The sequence below is a fragment of the Aquarana catesbeiana genome, linkage group LG09 (assembly GCF_042186555.1).
Source record: "Aquarana catesbeiana isolate 2022-GZ linkage group LG09, ASM4218655v1, whole genome shotgun sequence".
Lineage (NCBI taxonomy): Eukaryota > Metazoa > Chordata > Amphibia > Anura > Ranidae > Aquarana > Aquarana catesbeiana.
In genome coordinates this window covers 98,995,623-99,015,612 of record NC_133332.1, presented here as the reverse complement: position 1 = coordinate 99,015,612, position 19,990 = coordinate 98,995,623, and the positions used below count along the sequence as shown (strand labels likewise).

General features: G+C 42.8%; 1 protein-coding gene across 1 annotated transcript in view; it reads right to left on the bottom strand.

The window, feature by feature from the left end:
• Positions 1-19,744, bottom strand: part of LOC141107959 (sphingolipid delta(4)-desaturase/C4-monooxygenase DES2-like) — a 49,205-nt gene extending 29,461 nt beyond the window's left edge. The window contains exons 1-2 of the mRNA XM_073599060.1: positions 19,599-19,744; positions 14,458-14,582 (exon numbers count right to left, since the gene is read on the bottom strand). Of these exons, the coding sequence (XP_073455161.1) occupies positions 14,458-14,539 (82 nt within the window). The 5' untranslated portion in view covers positions 14,540-14,582; positions 19,599-19,744. The remainder of the gene's footprint in view (positions 1-14,457; positions 14,583-19,598) is intronic.
• Positions 19,745-19,990: the final 246 nt, after the last annotated feature.

The following is a 19,990-nucleotide window of genomic DNA, read 5'->3' as shown; positions in this document are numbered from 1 at the left end:
ATAAATTTTCAGTTGTTTTACAAAAATGTTTGACACATCTAAAATTGAGTCATATCAGGATAACAACCCATTCTTTTCTAATTGGTGCAGCTACTGAATCTGCTTGGATTGGTTTAGGAGAAAAAGCCATTAAAATAAAATAATTAGATGGAGTTCAAACTCATTTAAAACTGTATATTCGTCCTTATTGATTTGCTGTTTTATTTCAGGTAATCGTCGTACATTATGGATTGTGGGCCATTCGTTTATTTTTTGGGCACAGAAAAGAGCAGCAACTAGAAATTATTCGGAGAATCTGGGCCTGGTTCCTTCTTTTCGCATTTACTGGCATGGAAGTAGGGGTATGGGGTTTTCTTTCCTGCTCCTGATATACTTATTGTTCACCTTGGTGGGAACGACATTGGAGAACTTAAAACTTTTGCGTTAATTACCAATATGAAGGAGACATTTAAGTTTCTTAGAGTAGCTTCTCCAAATATAGTTTTAGTGTTTTCAGAAATTATACCTAGATTGAGATGGTTAGAATGTGTTATTTTTAAGCCACTTGAGAAAGTGCGTAAAAGAGTGACTAAAGCTTTGGAAAGATTTCTTGTTCCAACTTTGGGAATCTCATATCGTTATCACAAGCTTGCAGGAGGATTGCAAGGTTTGTATAGACATGATGGAATCCACCTATCAGATGTAGGTTTAGAGATATTTAAACTAGACATGGAAACATGCATAGAGTCGGCCGCGGTTTGGGGATGTGTTGACAGGAGGGCTGCAGTTGACAACCCTCCTGTCGGTTGGGAGATGTAAGGAAATGGTAAAGATGAATGCTGAGTCAGCTCGAGTCTGAGTGGCTGGGCTAAGAATGGTTTATTTTTGAATAATTTTGGTGAAAATATTATTTGATGTGAAGAAAATTGATGTTTTAATTAAATAATTTGTTTAAACCAATAAACCAGGCCATGGCCAATTTTAATCCAATAAATGGTTGTTGGTTGTTTTTTATTCTTTACATGTTTGCTTGGATATTTGCCTGGTGCCTGCAATCCCATGACCAATCCCCAGCTTGGTTTGGCAGGGGGCAGGCCTCCTTAAATATCTGGGGTCAGCCCAGCTGGGGATGGAAGAGATGAAGTGAGAGAGTGTGGAGGCTGTCGGGCCCACAGGGAGCTCCCCAGTCTGAGGGTGGGGTGGGGGGGACTGGGCTGGGGCTCGGGTGCACCCGGGAGGAGTGAAGAGATTCTGGAACCAGAGGCACATGAGAGAGCAGGAGAGAACACTCTAAGAGTCTTCATGGAGGTCTACAGGTCACAGCCAAGAGGGCTGGTGAGTGAGCACAATCGGGAGGACTGGGGAGGCACACCTGAGAGAACTGGGAGATTGCAGTTTGAGAGATGGGTGCAGAACCAGTGGAGAGAGGACTGTGGAAAAGGGCAGCGGAAAGGGATCTTTGCAACCAGGCTGGCTGGCAGGGCCTGAAGAGAGCTATCTGGGAGTAGTAGCTGAGCAGAGGACAGCTCGCACTTGAACTATTCTACACCACAGTGGCCCATGGCGCCTGCCCGCAAAAGCCAGTTTATTGAAGCCTGGCTGAAGTAGTGTCAAGCTACCCATGTGGTGCTAGCTAGTCTGGATGAGTGACAGTCTGCAGCAAGTGAAGTGCTGGAGGAGGAAACGATGACCAGCAAGTGTTTGTGCTGGAGAGAGAAGAGTCCCCTCCCCCCATAATTCCCAAATCCCTATCCAAGTTTAATCCCCCTCAAAAAAACAAAACAAAACAAGCAATGGACTGGTTTTCTGTCTGAGTGACTGGGATGGATGTCTGGCTGGGCGACGGGTGACCCACTACACACAGCAACCCCTAAGGGGGCATGGCTACACATAGAAAATTTACTTACAGGGCACATTTGTTACTGACAACCTGAAACATGGACAGAACTCCTATTAAAAACTAATGCCGTGTACACACGACCGGACTTTGACAGCAAAGGTCCGACAGAACGAATCCGCCGGACTGTCGAAAAATCAGACGGACTTTAGAAATAGAACATGTTTCAAATCTTTCCGACGGACTTGAATCCGGTCGAAAAATCCATTCGTCTGTATGCTAGTCCGACGGACAAAAACCGACGCTAGGGCAACTATTGGCTATGAACTTCCTTATTCTAGTCTGGTCGTACGTCATCACGTTTGAATCAGTCGGACTTTGGTGTGATCGTGTGTAGGCAAGTCCGTTTCGTCGAAAGTCCGTCGTAAAGTCCTTCGGAGTTCAGCCGTCGAAATGTCCGCTCGTGTGTACACGGCATAAGACAAACAATTTTTAAACAGTGTCAACACAATATGGACACACTGACAATACCCATAACAAGTAATTTGACTGGTTTACACTTAAAAAGTCAACACAGCATGACAAATCATCAGTCCCTGAAAAATATAGACAGTTAAAAATCACATATTTTTACAAACTACCTGTAAATTTACTGACGGTTGGCAACCCTGCTACTGGTGTTCCTGACCTGGACAGCTCTGAGCCTGCTGTGGCTCCGAACATCACATCCAAGATGGCAGCACCCAGCATTCATTTTAAAATGCCTACACAAGGAGAGCTTTTACATGGAAATAACATGCATAAAGTATGTGAAATGTACAAATCATTTTGTGGGAAGATTGTAGCTGAAATTAATGGTCTGGCAACAGGGTCTCTTTAAGGTAGTTCAGTTAGTGTCAGACAAATCAAGCACAATAGGCATGAAGGTAGGAATGAGGGATGAAATATTCTTGTCAAATAAAGTATCTCACAAAAGTGAGTACACCCCTCACATTTTTGTAAATATTTTATTATATCTTTTCATGTGACAACACTGAAGAAATTACACTTTGCTACAATGTAAAGTAGTGAGTGTACAGCTTGTATAACAGTGTACATTTTCTGTCCCCACAAAATAACTCAACAGCAATTAATGTCTAAACCGCTGGCAACAAAAGTGAGTACACCCCTGTGAAAATGTCCAAATTGGGCCTGAAGTGTCAATATTTTGTGTGGCCACCATTATTTTCCAGCACTGCCTTAACCCTCTTGGACATGGAGTTCACCAGAGCTTCACAGGTTGCCACTGGAGTCCTCTTCCACTCCTCCATGACAACATCACGGAGCTGGTGGATGTTAGAGACTTTGCGCGCCTCCACCTTCTGTTTGAGTATGCCCCACAGATGGCCAGTATGGTTTAGGTCTGGAGACATGGTTAGCCAGTCCATCACCTTTATCCTTAGCTTCTTTAGCAAGGCAGTGGTCATCTTGGAGGTGTATTTGTATTCATGTTGGAATACTGCACTGTGGCCCAGTCTCTGAAGGGAGGGGATCATGCTCTGCTTCAATATGTCACAGTACATGTTGGCATTCATGGTTCCCTGAATGAACTGTAGCTCCCCAGTGCCGGTGTTCTGTCGAGAAGTGCCCGGCTATCGAATAGTGCCCGGGTGGAACTGCGTATGCGCCGCACGGAGCCGCAGAACAGCTGAGTTTACGATCAGCTGTTGTCTTGCGTGGGCGAGGCACGTTCATGTAGGTGAGGGACGGATATATACATGAAGGGGGGTGGATATTTCAATGATGGGCAGTGCTGGGGGCGGAATTTGTATCGATGGGCAAAGAAATCTGCAAAAGAAATCTTTATCTGCTATTCATTTTGAACGCTTGCAGGGCGTGTTTAGTCAATTGAAGGGCAGCTTTTTCTATATTACATAAATATTTCTTTAGCAGATTTGTTTGGCGATCGATAAAAATTCCGCCCCCAGCACTGCCCATCATTGAAATATCTGCCCTCTTCATGTAAATATCCGTCCCTCACCTACATGAACGTGCCTCGGCAACACGAGACAACAGCTGATCTTAAACTCAGCTGTTTTGAGGCTCCGTTCTGCGCATGTGCTACGCATGCGCAGTTCCGGCCAGGCATTTTTCGATAGGGGGAACTTCTCGACAGAACACCAGCAGCACTCATGCAGCCCCAGACTATGGGACTCCCACCACCATGCTTGACTGTAAGCAAGACACACTTGTCTTTGTACTCCTCACCTGGTTGCCGCCACACATGCTTAACACCATCTGAACCAAATATATTTATCTTGGTCTCAGACCACAGGACATTGTTCCAGTAATCCATGTCCTTAGTCTGTTTGTCTTCAACAAACAGTTTGCGGGCTTTCTTGTGCATCATCTTTAGAAGAGGCTTCCTTCTGGGACGACAGCCATGCAGACCAATTTGATGCAATTTGCTGCGTATGGTCTGAGCACTGACAGGCTGACCCCCCACCCCTTCAACCTGTGCAGCAATACTGGCAGCCCTCATACGCATATTTCCCAAAGACAACCTCTGGATATGATGCCGAGTACGTGCACTTAACATGTTTGGTCGACCATGGCAGGGCCTGATCTGAGTGAAACCTGTCCTGTTAAACCGCTGTATGGTCTTGGCCACCGTGCTGCAGCTCAGTTTCAGGGTCTTGGCAATCTTCTTATTGCCTAGACTATCTTTATATAGAGCAACAATTCTTTTTTTCAGATCTTCAGAGAGTTCTTTGCCATGAGGTTCTATGTTGAACTTCCAGTGACCAGTATGAGCGAGTGAGAGCAATAACACCAAATTTAACACAACTGCTCCCCATTCACACCTGAGACCTTGAAACACTGATGAGTCACATGACACCGGGGAGGGAAAATTGCTAATTGGGCCCAATTTAGACATTTTCACTTAGGGGTGTACTCACTTTTGTTGCCAGTTTAGACATTAATGGCAGTGTGTTGAGTTATTTTGAGGAGACAGCAAATTTACACTGTTATACAAGCTGTACACTCACTACTTTACATTGTAGCAAAAATTAATTTCTTCAGTGTTGTCACATGAAAAGATATAATAAAATATTTGCAAAAATGTGAGGGGTGTACTCACTTTCATGAGATACTGTATATGTCAATGGAGCTATTCACAAGTGTATATGACTTTGCAATTTTTGTGTACCTTCCATCTGGGAGGTGTGATTTCCTCCAAAACATACGGTTATATTATTTACCTACCATCCATACTGGCTTGAGTGTGATTGGGCATTTGCTTGTATAAACTGCCACAAGGACATTAGATTGTAAGAAACTATTGGTACTTTGTAAACACCCAAAATAAAATATCTAATTTATACTATCATGCATATATAGTATACAATCTAGGAAACGGCTATCAACTTAAGCACAGCAATGAGAAATAAAATGATCCCTTTATATGAAAACCAGTCTGTCTTTGTTGTTAATGGTCATTACCCTAACGACCAACTAGCAATCATCTCTGTTATGTTTGCAGAAGCGCTAAGGTAGGTAATATACAGTATCTGTTTATTCTGGAATGCTCTTACAACAGCCATTGTTGTCTGGGTAGCCTTTATACTTGTGTGCCTTAAGCTAAACTACAGGTTCTTTCCATTAGCTAAGGGCGCTGATTGGGAGTCGGTTGGCTGCTGGTTTTCCAGCATGCTTGACTGAAATACACACGGGCCGAATGTCAGACGTTTTTTTTGAATAGGCAAAGGCCCCCTGACATTCGGCCCATGTGTACCCTTGCTTTAAGCTGGCCATATACTGTTCCATTTTTTTTTTTCGTTCAGCTAGCAGGCTGAAAGAAAAGAAAAACAAAGAAAAAAAACTGAACTGATTCCCCCATTCACACAATCAGGGTTGATGATGGAATCCTCCGTGCTGCGCTACTGTATTCTGATAGCAGAGAGACTCCCCCACTGACAGAATTCACAGACCGGCGCCTGCAGCACTGATCGAGTGGCTTTTATTGGGCAGGGTGGTTGAACAAAAGTCAATCGGTTGACTCCTGTGCAGTGCTCATATGCAGTGGCCACACAGATCAAAATTTGGCCTGTCCCTGCTGAACCAGACAAAATGTCAAACCATGTATGGCTAGCTTTAAATTTTCTTTGAACTTTTGTGCTGCAGGAATATGGGTACTAATGCACACGTTACATATTGGGGCTGTTGTGGTGCCGTTTATTCTTAATGGCACCAAAGCGCACCCTTGTTACCTGATGTACGTTGCCGTGCACCACAAAGTACAGCAATACACCACTGTGCATTGTGGTGCGCTGCATTCTTAAAAACAAGTACATAGGATTTTGGATGTAGAACATTTTGCAGTTTTGAGATTTTCAGGTGTGAATGGAGCCTGTTTCAATTTATATTAAGTAAATTAAAGTGGTGTACCCCAATATAAAAAAAAAAAAAAGTCAGCAGCTACAAATGCTGCAGTTGCTGACTTTTAATAAGCAGACACTTACCTGTCCAGGGTCCAGTGATGCGAGGGATCGAAGCCCCACTCGTCTCCCCCTCCGTTCGGCGGTGCCGGCACTGTAACTTGGGTTGCCCGGCTGTGGCTTCACAGCTGGGCACCCAGTGCGCATGCGCGAGTGGTGCCGCGCTTCGTGATTGGCCGCCCAATCATCTGGGACCTGTCACGTGTCCCAGATGATTGACAAGAGGGAGGGGACAGAGCTGAGCCCTTCCTGAGCTGAGGAGAAGTGACGTCAAGATCCCAGGCACTGAAGGAGGCAGACTACGAGGGACCCCCTAGCAACAGTCATTTAGAGGTGAGTAAAAAAAAAAAAAAAAATTTTCCAAATGTGTTTTTTTTTATTTTTTTTAGGCACATTCATTACTTTTTTTTTTTTTTTTTGGGTGGAACACCACTTTAAGTTAATTGGGGATATTAGGGCTCCAAGCCAAGAAACCTGATGTCACCACATAGCAGCTGACTAGCCTGAATGCAGCAGTGTCGCTAAAACTTTCCATATTTTTTGATTTTCTGCTAACATTTTGGATGCCGGCCATGTCTTTGTTTTTGCCTATTACACTATGGAGTTCATTCATATATTACCTTTTCCTTCAATGAACTCTTCCTTCAATGAACTTTTTTGCTACATTGTAGTCATTCATATATTACCTCACTGGAAGGTGCAATACCCAACATTTGTGTTGTTACAATTTTTTTTTTTTGTTATTTACTATTGTTGCTCTAAGGTATAATTCACATACACATCCAGGCTGAGGGAGTTCCCTCGTTAGCATTAACACCCGCAGCGGTTCGCATTAACAGATTTCAGTTGTGTTACAGTGTGGGAAATGCACAGGAATTGCTGTGAATCCCGCACCACATCAGTGTGAACCGAAGGGTCAAGGAAAAGCTAGAGCGCTCAAGTGGGTGGCAGGATCAAGCACAACTTCTACATGAAAAACCAAAATGTGCATCAATTCAGCTGCATCTCTAAGGCTACTTTCACACTGGGGCGGGCGGGCGCCTGCAGAAAAGCGGCACTATTTTTAGCTCCGCTTTACTGACGTTTTAGCGGCGCTATTCGGCCGCTAGCGGGGTGGTTTTAACCCCCGCTAGCAGCCAAAAAAGTGTTAAAATTGCCCGTAAAGCACCGCTGCAGTGGCGCTTTCCCGTTGTTTTCAATGGGTAGGGGTGCTTTAGGAGCGGTGTATACACCGCTTCTACAGTGCTGCAAAGATGCGGCTTGCAGAACTTATTTGACCGTTCTGCAAGCGCATCGCTACAGTGTGAAAGCACTCAGGCTTTTTTGCCTATTACACTATGGAGTTTCTCCTGCTTTTTTAATTCACATACGGCGAGAGTCATTATTGAAGACAGTCCGGCTGCATAGAACTAAACAGTGCCTGTGAAGGAGTGAGTCTGTGTGATCCGATCAGCTGCTCCAGTGTATGGGATTTCTTTACACCGCTACCTTGATGCCAGTGGAGGATCCCGGGTGGATGGATGACTGAGTAAGAGGATCTTATCAGCTGTTCCTGGATACTCTATGAGCCCATAAGACCCCCATGATAGGGGTCCCACGGATCTGGTAAGCGGCCACCTTTTCTCATTCTATCACAAGAGTCTGGTTCACAGAGAAAGGATTAACTTACCCAGGAAGCATACACATATATTTATGTTGCAGGACTTTCTTTGTCTTCCTTCAATGAACTTTTTTGCTACATTGTAGTCATTCATATATTACCTCACTGGAAGGTGCAATACCCAACATTTGTGTTGTTACAATTTTTTTTTTTTGTTATTTACTATTGTTGCTCTAAGGTATAATTCACATACACATCCAGGCTGAGGGAGTTCCCTCAGTCAGTTTGTGACATTAGTAGCACAGTGCAATTTACAGGCCATTCATTTTGTATGGCTCAAATCGCACTGCACCCACAATTAAAAAGTTGCATGCACCTTTTTTTTGCCGCACTGTCATCTAATCGCATGAGTGTTTACACCTATGCAATCTGATTCAGCCAATCGCACTGCGTTTTGTGAACGTTTTTTTAGGGTGTTGTTAGCATTAACACCCGCAGAGGTTCGCATTAACAGATTTCAGTTGTGTTACAGTGTGGGAAATGCACAGGAATTGCTGTGAATCCCGCACCACATCAGTGTGAACCGAAGGGTCAAGGAAAAGCTAGAGCGCTCAAGTGGGTGGCAGGATCAAGCACAACTTCTACATGAAAAACCAAAATGTGCATCAATTCAGCTGCATCTCTAAGGCTACTTTCACACTGGGGCGGGCGGGCGCCTGCAGAAAAGCGGCACTATTTTTAGCTCCGCTTTACTGACGTTTTAGCGGCGATATTCGGCCGCTAGCGGGGTGGTTTTAACCCCCGCTAGCGGCCAAAAAAGTGTTAAAATTGCCCGTAAAGCACCGCTGCAGTGGCGCTTTCCCGTTGTTTTCAATGGGTAGGGGTGCTTTAGGAGCGGTGTATACACCGCTTCTACAGTGCTGCAAAGATGCGGCTTGCAGAACTTATTTATTTGACCGTTCTGCAAGCGCATCACTCCAGTGTGAAAGCACTCAGGCTTTCACACTGGAGACACAGGAGAGGCTCTTTACAGGCGCTATGCAGGTGCTATTTTTAGATATAAAGCGCCTCAGTGTCAAAGTAGCCTAATAGTTATGACATGCAGTTTTCATTAAAGGTAACCTTACTTATGGAGTTTCTTTCATCATATGTCCAGGTTTGTGACATGCTTACTTTAACGTAACTTGTACAAGCTGCAGGGATCTGTGACAATTGCCTGCCATGTCACCTGCATAGCAGGTCTAGCCACATTTCTATGATTAAGCGCCCATCTGTGGTGTGAAACATGTAAGCCTTGTCTTATCCTTCTCCTCTGTGATTGATGTGATCGTATGACTACTGTACTTGGATTTTATCTGACTTCAATAAAGGTGTCTCAATGGAGTGCGGCCGTCCAGCCATTTCTTGTTCTTCCTAGCCATATTTCAATGCGTTTACACACATTTAGAGTGTCCAATCAGATCCTGGATGCACAGAATTCTATTTTCTCTAAATTCAACTAAAATGACCACAATTAAATGCAGGTAAACACATAATGTGAATGGCATCACTGAAAAACCATCCCATTCATTTATATGCATTTAGAAATGTGCCATTGACCGTGTGAATGAGACCTTAGTGCAAGGCTACCATTCAGATCTGAAAATATTTGCTCACTCATGAAAGAGTAACTGCTTGAAAAACACACAGGGCAGCTTTTCTCAAGCTTTTGAACATTGAGGAACCCTTGAAATTAATTTTTAGGTATCAGGGAACCCCCGCTAATCATTATTATATCTACAGCTCACGGTACATTAGCATGATAGACATCGGGAAGGATATTTGTTGTCAGTTGGAAGAACACCCTGCTTACTGATAGCAAAAGATCATTGCTGTCAGTGGTTACTAATCTGAGAGGCAGAAAGTGCTCATTGCTCAAGGAACCCCTAGCAACCTCTGGAGGAACCCTGTTTAAGAAACACTGACAGAATAATGGGTGGCAATCCGATAAAAGTAATCTATTAGCAGATTTCCAGGTTGCCAGAGACTTCAGAAGAAACTAGATAAACAGGCTTAAGAAGCATTTACAATGGAAAGATTCTGCTGAATTGTCCAACGCTGCCTTACACCATCCCTGGACAAAAGGTGACCTCTGCTCCATTTTATTCCGCAAACAAATTTTTCTGTTCAGTTAGTGTTTGTTGGTAACAAGTGTACAGTAGGTGCTCTGCTGGTCCCAACTTTAGCGTTGCTACTTTTACATGAATACCAGCACTGATTGTGGTCTATAATACCCTCTGCCTGCAGATAAGTCTGCTTAGGTGTATTGTTGAATCCATTTAAGATTCTGCCATTTTACCCAGCTCTGATGAAGGGGGGATTGTGTGGCCACCAAAAGGCATCGGCTGTCCTTTTCCCTGCTTACAACCAGTTGAATGACAAAGATATTGGTATCACAATGATCTGTCATTTGGTGCTCTTTGACCTATTACAGTTGGATTTCTCAACGTGGATGTCTGTCCTTCCTGGAGGATTGATGAGCTGCCAATTGGGCTCATATCCAGCACCCCTCTATTAATACCTTTTGAATACAATAGCTGGCATGGAAGGATCCTCTAGCCATGGTGCTTGGCATGGATGGAGGAATCAATAGGTTTCTCCCAATCAGCCTGTGTTGCTGATTGAGAGAACCTTTTATAGTGTATGGCCTGTTTAGGCTGGACTACCTCTGCACTAGGGGGAGAATCTGCAAATTGTGATCTGTGATACAGCAAAGAACACATGTCTAAATTAAGCTAGCTGTAAATACAAGATGGTTGTCCTTTGAAACAACCTATTCTGGACAGTTAGAGTGACAATCTCAAGGCTGTGGTAGTAAAAGACACCCCACTGGGTCCCCCACTGGTGCTCTTGGCTCCTCCCCTTCACCAAGTGCCCCCACAGAAAGCCACTTCCTAAGGGGGTACTCATGTGGGTTTGCTTTCGAGCCTCGCTGTCTGCGTCTATTGTCACCTCCCTCATCACGGACTTTGATTGACAGCAACAAGAGCCAATGGCTCCCACTGCCTCAGCAAAGCCAGTGAGACCAGGAAGTGAGGGGAGAGGAGAGCGTCAGACGCGCACAGCGCTGGATTGAATGAGGGCTCAGGTAAGTAAAAGGAGGAGTAAGGGGGCAATGCTGATGCCTAAACATTTCTTACCTTAAAAGGATAAGTTGGCCTTTAAAAAAGTTAAAATAAATACACATTTTTTTTCCTGCAAAAAATGTGCATTTATTATTTTTTTCTAATGAGCCTGCAGTGCATTGGTCCCATGATCAGCAGATCACAGGTGCATTCTCAGGCCCCTGCAGACTCTCAGCATAGCTGTCTGCTCTTACCTTGTACGGGTAAAGCAGTTACCTGAGAGCAGGAAGATCAATGGACTACGAGAGCGCTCAACAGAGGTGCTTGTAGGAATTAATTCACAGGAAACAGTGAATCAATGACGCGACCATGTGGGTGGAGCCCTGTACGGCCATGCTGTTTTTAAATTGTGACAGAGGGTGTGGAGAGTAGATCCCCGGCCCCCTGTCACAAGGGGGGGAGAGGGAGGAGACGCTGCGGATGCTGGAGCATGTTACATGTTCCACCCAAAAAACGGGTGGAACATATAATGCATTCCAAAGGTGAACTTATTCTTTAATGCAAAGAATGCTTTAAGGTAAAAAAATGTTTAGGCTTTATAACCTTTTTGAACAGGTTATTATCGGCAAGTGGATCATACACATTTATGTTAATGTCCGCTGTAAGACATGTCCCCAGGAGGTCATGTTTGCATGTGCATAAAAGACCACCTTTGTATGTCTTTGGACATTATATTAAAAAAAAATACTTTGAGGTAAAACATTAATATTTTTGCTGAAAATATTTGCTCAGTGTAGTTTCTCTCACACAGATATACTGCCTGAGAAACTTGCAATTTATCTAGATTTCTTATTTAAACTATCCCTTAAAATAAATATAGCAAACAATTGCTATATTTGGTATTTGATAAGATTCCTTGACAAGTCAGCTATTACAAAAAAAAAAGTTGGCTTTGGCTAATTTACCCCAGAGAAGGGAAATGTTCTCTGCAAAGTGGCCAGAACAGTCAGCCAATCAGCTACTCTAGACCCCTCCACAGCCAGCACAACAGTTGCCAATGGTGTAGGATTCTCTGTGCCTGCACAAACTCAGCGACAGGATGTAAATTTGAAGCCACGCTGTCAATCAGCTGCAGTTTCCATCAGCTGTCGGGGGCTGCTGCTGCCATTGCCAGTGAGGGAACCTGGCAGTGCAGCATTACGGCTTCACGCCGGATACCTACTGCGCATGCACTAGGCACCTCTGCCCTCTTACTGGCCCGGTTGTGGGGGGAGAAGGAGGGAGTCGAGCTGCTGATGCAATTCGCCATGGCCCAAACTCCCGGAAGTGGGAACAGGATACCAAAACAGGTATTCCCCCCCCCCCCCCGGAAGGTGCCAAATGTGGCAACGGAGGGGGGGAGGAGACAAATTAGTGGAAGGTCCACTTTTGGGTGGAACTCCGCTTTAAATTATAAGTAGGGCCATTTTTTGTTTTGGATAAAATTATAAAGGGTTAAATCCCAGGTAGTTTATTTTTATTTTTTTGCAGTTTGTGTACCATTGGGGAAATGTCACTGAACATGTGATCAGTTATAACACCAACCATTTGATGGCTTGACAGTTCGGTTGAGAGCACAAACACTTGTGACAATCATTCATAACATGCCTTGAATGCAATTGTTTTGGAAAACCATTAAATAAATGGGTTTAATTTTTTTTTTTATTCTTTATTTTGAATTTTATACAGTCATACAATAAATGTGACACAAAGACAACTGTAGGAGCGTGTCCAGGAGAGAGGAATATGAGCACAACTAATTCAGGGGCGGCACAGTGGTGTAGTGGGTAGCACTCTCGCCTAGCAGTAAGCTAATATATAAGCAAAGTCCATAAAAATGACAATGTGAGTATGGAGAAACTCAGTAATCAGGAGAGATGGGAATGAGATGAGATGTACCGTATTTATCGGCGTATAACACGCACTTTTTTCCCCTTAAAATCAGGGGAAAATCGTGGGTGCGTGTTATATGCCGATCCCCCGCTGACTGTGAGCGGAGGAGCGATCGCCACCGACATTCATACATAACCGAGTGTACTCGGCTAGGTTCCGCTAGCTCCGTTCAGAGTCACGCCCAGTCCCGCCCTAAGATGGACATAACACAGGGACTGGGTGTGATTGTGAGCAGAGTTACCTGAACCTAGCCGGGTACACTCGGCTATGTATGAATGTCGGCGCCGCTCGGCTCCGTCCACAGGCCTCCGAGAGGAGCCGAAAGCAGCCGAGAGCTGCGGAGAGTCTCGGTGGCGCCATATTTAAAAATGGCAGTGTCACTGGGCAAGGCTGCAGATGACACAAGGCTGCAAATGACACAAAGCTGCAAATGACACTGAAAGGCTGCAAATGACACTGGACAAGGATGTAAACGACACTACAAGGCTGCAGATGGACACTGATAAGGCTGCATTGATGGCAATTTAAATGTAAGTTTTTTTTCCTTAAAAAGTTTTTTTCCTTAAAATTCCCTCCTAAACTTGGGGTGCGTGTTATACACCGATAAATACGGTATATATCAGAGTACTTTTGCTTTAGGTCCTTGTAACAGGTTGATGGTGCACACCACTGTTTTTTGGTAGCATTTTTTTTACTTTATTGTATCACTTTTGCACAATACTATATATTTCTTTATAGGAGTTTGTATGCTTGTGTTTAATCACCTTCACTGAATAATTAATGGTTGCACGCTTGTTTTTTGGAGAACTATGTAATTATAACATGCCACTTCCTTTGAGCCATGTAGAAAGAAAAAGTAGTAAACAAAACACGAAGTGGCATCATCCTATTTGTGATTCGCTCCATCTCTAAATTATCACACTCCTTTCCGATGAGGATATGATAAAAACTTGTTATGTCCACTTGAGTATGACTGCAGACTTTAGTGTCAGTGCTGCCAAAAGCTAAAATAAAAAAAAAAAAAAAAAGAGCCTGGGGGTATAGGAAAAAAAAAAAAAGAAGAAAAGAAAATTGATCAGTCTCCATCTCACTGAGCAAAAGAGAGGATTGGATAGGTTGAAAAATGGAGAACAAGTTGAGATGGCCTATAACTCTATCTCAGGGATATGCAATTAGCAGACCTCCAGCTGTTGCAGAACTACAAGTTCCATGAGGCATAGCAAGACTGACAGCCACAAGCATGACACCGAGAGGCAGAGGCATGATGGGACTTGTAGTTTTGCAACAGCTGGAGGTCCGCTAATTGCATATCCCTGCTATATCTGATAATTCATTCAACATGTGGTTTTCACCAAAGGAAACCTCTGCTTATACATTCTTCCAACACATCCTCAGTTTAAACTGCCTAGATTAATAGCAGTAACGCACAGCATGTTAACACATTATGAAAGGTTTACTCCTCTTGAGTCATTTATTTCACCAGTTATATCATGCCTGTAAAGAGTAGGCCATACACAAAATACTCACCCAGAATCTCTTTCCTTCTGTCAGAGTGTGGTTGATCTGTATACACCCATTCAAAGTTATCCCTTACCACCCGATTACCCATGGTGTATTCACCCTACACCACGCAGAAGGCTGATTGTTGTCACCTGTGGAATCAATGCAAAGATACACACAGATTAGTATGCTTTTATGTACCCCATTACTCCTATAATCCCAATACATCTTTAATGTATTAACAATTACCATGAATATTGTATACAGTATGTTTAATTCCTGGGAGGCTTGGCTCTTTTTATGCTCTGCTTTCACAGCCGCGTACACATTAGTGCTGCCATTCTGTTTTTCTAAAAGAACAGAACAGGTACCCGCTCCCATGTCTGCCCGGATCACCACACCCTTCTGGGACACATTTCAGGTTGCAAGGCTTCACTGCCAATTTCCCTTAAGTTAAGTTATGATGCTGGCACCTGGACTCGAAGTCCATTAAAAAATTGGCTTGGGTGAGGACGCTGGATCCCTGGACAGGTAAGTGTCCTTAAAGGGTGAGTTCACCTTCACAAAAAAAATCTGTAAGGTGAACTTATACTGAACCCCGCCCCCTCTGGTCCCACTGACCTGGAGTCAGGCGATCAACTCTTCGGACAGCCGCTTTACTGGTCCGGATTGGAAATCCCCTCGGCTTAATCTCCTAAATGTACCTGGTAAAAGTACGTATAGGAGGCATTCTAATTGGTGGGCACCATCACATGGGCAGGCGCCGACCAATGAGAACCCGCGTAGCCCGTCCTGTCAGTGCTGGAGAAGAGGAGAGAAAACTGCTAGGATTTCAAATCCCCGGACCGGTAAAGCGGCGACCCGATGTGTCAGAACAGGCGATTGTGGGACTCCAGGTCAGTGGGACCGGGTGCAGCGGGGAGGGTGTCCAGTGTAAATTGACCTTACAGATTTTCTGTTAAGGTGAACTTACACTTTAAATCAAAAGTCAGCAGTTACAGTATTTTGTATTAAAATTTTTGGTGGGGAGACAGGAGTCCCTCTTTAGAAGTAAATATATACTCTGCACATTCAAATATACTCTTCACATTATATATATGTGATAACCAAAGTGCAAATATGCGTGTGAGTCACACACCGTGATACATCCAGTAACTAGTGACTGTAAAAAGTGACAATAGGGCAACAAATAGTTATGAATACTTAAAAATGAACATATAAATGAAAATAAATAAATAATCACACTAGTAAAAAGTGCTATAAAAGGTGCAACCATATGGTGATTGGTTGTATCAAAATTATTGTTCATAAAATCATATAGTGTTCATAAAAATATATAGTGGACTCAATCCACTAAAACATATATATGCTTCTATGTGCATATGTGTCATCCAATTATTTCAATTCAAAAGTGCTTCAAAAGTCCATGCGATTTGGAAACTGCTGTGTAGATAATCCAAAACAAGCCACAGTGATCCATGCGATTTGGAAACTGCTGTGTAGCAAGCCACAGTGATCACTCTCAGGTGCTCCCCCCTAGGTATTAAACACTCACCTCTGAGCGTGTGACTTTGCACTTAAGCTTCGTCAATACACGCCTGTGAACCACCTCTGGGGCTCTGCAGTTTTAACCAGACTCCTGGACCCGTCAGCACTATACCTCGGTTGAGTAAAAAAGGACTGGATGGTGGAATAATGGTGCACCTTATAGCACTTTTTTACTAGTGTGATTATTTATTTTCATTTTTATGTTTATAACTATTTGTTGCACTATTGTCACTTTTTGCAGTCACTAGTTACTGGATGTATCACGGTGTGTGACTCACACGCATATTTGCACTTTGGTTATCAATATATATATATATATATAATGTGAAGAATATATTTGAAAGCGCAGCGTATATATTTAGTTCTGCTTTTATCTGCATCTTTTTATGAGACGTGTTTACTGCTTGCAGCTGTTTCACGGTGCCATTTAGGCAATTTATAAATCAGAGGAGACTCACAGAATCTTTTTTATATATACTTATACTTATATAACAGATATATATATATATATATATATATATATATATATATATATATATATATATATACACACACACACACACACACACACACTTGTGTAAGGAGCCCCTCTTTAAAGAGGAAGTAAACGCTCTCTAAAAAAAAAAAAGAAACACCCAGCAGGACAAAGGCATAATGAGCTAATATGCATAGCATACTAGCTCATTATGAATGACTTACCTGAGATCGAAACCCCCGAAGTGACCCTCGTTCACCTCCTCTGTCGCCATGATACCCGGAGTGACTTCCGAGTATCGCTGCTCCGGCGCTGTTACTGGCCAGAGCAGCGATGACGTCACTCCGACGTATGTGCGCGGGAGCCGTCAGTGACGGCATGATCGCCTTCACTAATGGCAGTGCTCAGTGCACCTGTGCCGTAGAAATATGTGCCCGTTTTTAGGAGAATATCTCCTTAACCGTGTAGGTTTAAGAGATATTTCTTTAACCTACAGGTAAGCCTAGATTGAGGCTTACCTGTAGGTGCAAGTGGTCTGTAAGGGTTTACAACCATTTTAACTGACATCCAAAGCGCTAATACAAAATTACCCTTTAGGATCCATCCAATTTGATCACTCCAGTACACTCTGTGTTCAACAGTACTAAGCCCTGATGAAGGGGGACCCTTTGAACCCACAAAACATATTTTTATTTTTTATGATACAATCTTTACATGTTCTGCTTTTGCCGCATTCTGCTTTTGCCGCTTTCCACCTTAAACATCCAGGATACACTTATTGTCTGCCCATAATTAAATTTAAAAAATTTTTGCTAATGCTCTGCAAACAAACTGAGTGTAATTTAAAAATAATACAGTGTTCAGAATCAAAAAAAGGACACAGCACCAGGTGCCTGCAAATACTACTAGGGTCTCAAAACACTGCTGCAATCCAAAAGGTCCCCCCTTTCTTCCTTGAACTCTCGCTCAGACTTTGTGGTTTACCAAAAACCAGAGCATAAGTCCTGCTGAATTACATTATGAAGCCTAGACATAGCAATGTAGGTGCCAGTAGACTATGTACAATGCAAAGTGCCAGCTTTTTGAAAAGTTGTTTTTCACATATGTATTTGCAGGGCTACCAACAGTTGTAGATGATTCTAAGATTCATTCGTCTAATAGCTAAAGCCTTAAATAGGGCTTTCCTCAGGAGCATGCATTTACTGTATAAAAAAGCCAGTGGTTTTCATCCGGTATATCAAATAAGCATTTTTCACGTGTGCAAGGGATGGGAAGCTGTAATATGGTGGCTAGAAGATAAAACTACCTGTCTCCTAAAATGAAATATAACTAGGCAACACCAGATAATGTGAACAAAATCTGCCTGAAGTTGGGCACCTCTCATGACAACTAGGAGGAGAACATACTGTACATCACATTTTCTGTAGTCAAGCAGGGGATAGATAAACCTTGTATACAACATATACAGTATAATCAATATTGTTGGCGACACTAGCATATGGGAAGAACATGTCATCCTGATCTTCTTTGGACGTATTAGGCAAACTTAGCTGACACTTGCATCTAACTGCAAGAAAAGACTTGCTCAGCAAGTGTTAATTTCATAGATGAATATAACACTATTTTAGTCGACAAAAACAATTCAGATGACTAAAATATGACTTAGGCTCCTTTCACACTGAGGCGCTTTGCAGGCGCTAAAGTGCTAAAAATAGCGCCTGCAAAGCGCCCCGAAAGAGCTGCTCAATGCACTCCAATGTGAAAGCCCCGAGGGCTTTCACACTGGAGCGGTGCGCTTGCAGGGCGGTCTAAAAAGTCCTGCAAGCCGCATCTTTGGAGCACTGTATTTACCGCTCCTAAAGCGCCCCTTCCCATTGAAAACAATGGGGCAGCGCTGCAAACCCGCCCGCAAAGCGCCGCTGCGGGCGGTTTTAAACCCTTTTTCGGCCGCTAGCGGGGGAATAAAACTGCCCCGCTAGCACCGCTAAAACGGCGGTAAAGCGGCGCTATATTTAGCGCCGCTGTACCGCCGGCGCCCGCACGCCTCAGTGTGAAAGTAGCCTAAAACTACAATGGCATTTTATTCAAAAAGGCTATGACTAAAACTAAATCTAAAATTTGAAGTAAAAATGAACACTGGTTATCTATCAAAACGGCTAAATCTGACTCTGTAGTGCATGTTCAAACCTTAATACCATAAATAACATGCTATTAGATTTTTACCCCAGGGGTATATAAGGAGTTTTGAAACACACATCTTCACAGAAGGGTCTTGTGTGTCATTGGCTCAGTTTTAGGTCCAAAATGTGCCATACCCCCTGCTGTGCCCCATGGCTGCACATAGTGGCAAACCAGCTTAAAACACGATTGTGTAGCACCGGAAAGAATAGCCTTCATATTTAATTATGCAAATGTGGATGTCCTTATGTAATATAGAATTACAAATTAACATCAATTAACAACAAATTTTCTCATTACATATTGGCAAGATTTACATAAAGTAAATTCTTTTTTTTTACATGTGCACCTGAAAAAAAAAATCCAGTAAAAACACTTTACATTTCTTATCTAGAATTAGATAACATATGACTTCATTCATGGTTACCTAATACTAACTGGTCTCTAAAAAAAACAAAAAAAACAAAAAAAAAAAAAAAACAGATTTTGAATATTGATAATCTTCACAATAAAATCCCCTTTTTCAAATTAAATTAACTTTCAATCCCCTTAGCAAATTGATTTATAAAGATAACCTATCGATTTGTGCTATTTTGGCTTCTTCCAGTAACACATTACAAAAGCACTTAAAATGCAAGAGTGCTAAAAATAAATAAATAAATAAAAAGCATTTTCTTTTCACATATTAGTAAATAATTTGCCAGAATGGTACTGTAGTCCAGGACACTACTGTGAGTAACCAGCTTTGGTTCCAAGAAATTTTAAATATCGGCAACTCCATTCAGTTTAAAACTGACCACATGATGTAACTACAACCTAAACCCCAAATCACCTAATTCTCATTTGCAAAAGTTGGCAGTCTGAAAAATGTAACATTCTAAAAAAAGACAAACTTCTTGCAGATAAAGTCATGCAGCAAGCACAATTCCCACAAAATGACAGAAATTACATTGTATATGGACATTACCTGTTATATAGCCTGGTCTAGGTGCCGTCTCTAACCAGTAGGGAGAAGGAAAGAGGAAGAGGGGAGAGTGACAAGGTGTGTGGCAGTGTTACCAGAGAGGGAGGACCTGTTTTACCAATAGTCCCCAGAATACGCCCTCTGTGTCAATAGAAAAACTCTATTACAGATAAGATACACATGCGACTACAGGTGGAACCTGTTAGCTTCTTTATCCCCTGGATACTCCCCAGCACAATGTTAAGCTCTGCAACCTGTCACCCCGTTCAACCTGTTCAGCCACAAGCTTCAGGAATTTAATGAAAATCAATGCACTCAGTCATGTCATGCTGCTTCTTTTTGTTAGTCTCTATTGTACAGGACTGTAAACAGACAAGATAGTGCCGAATAATATT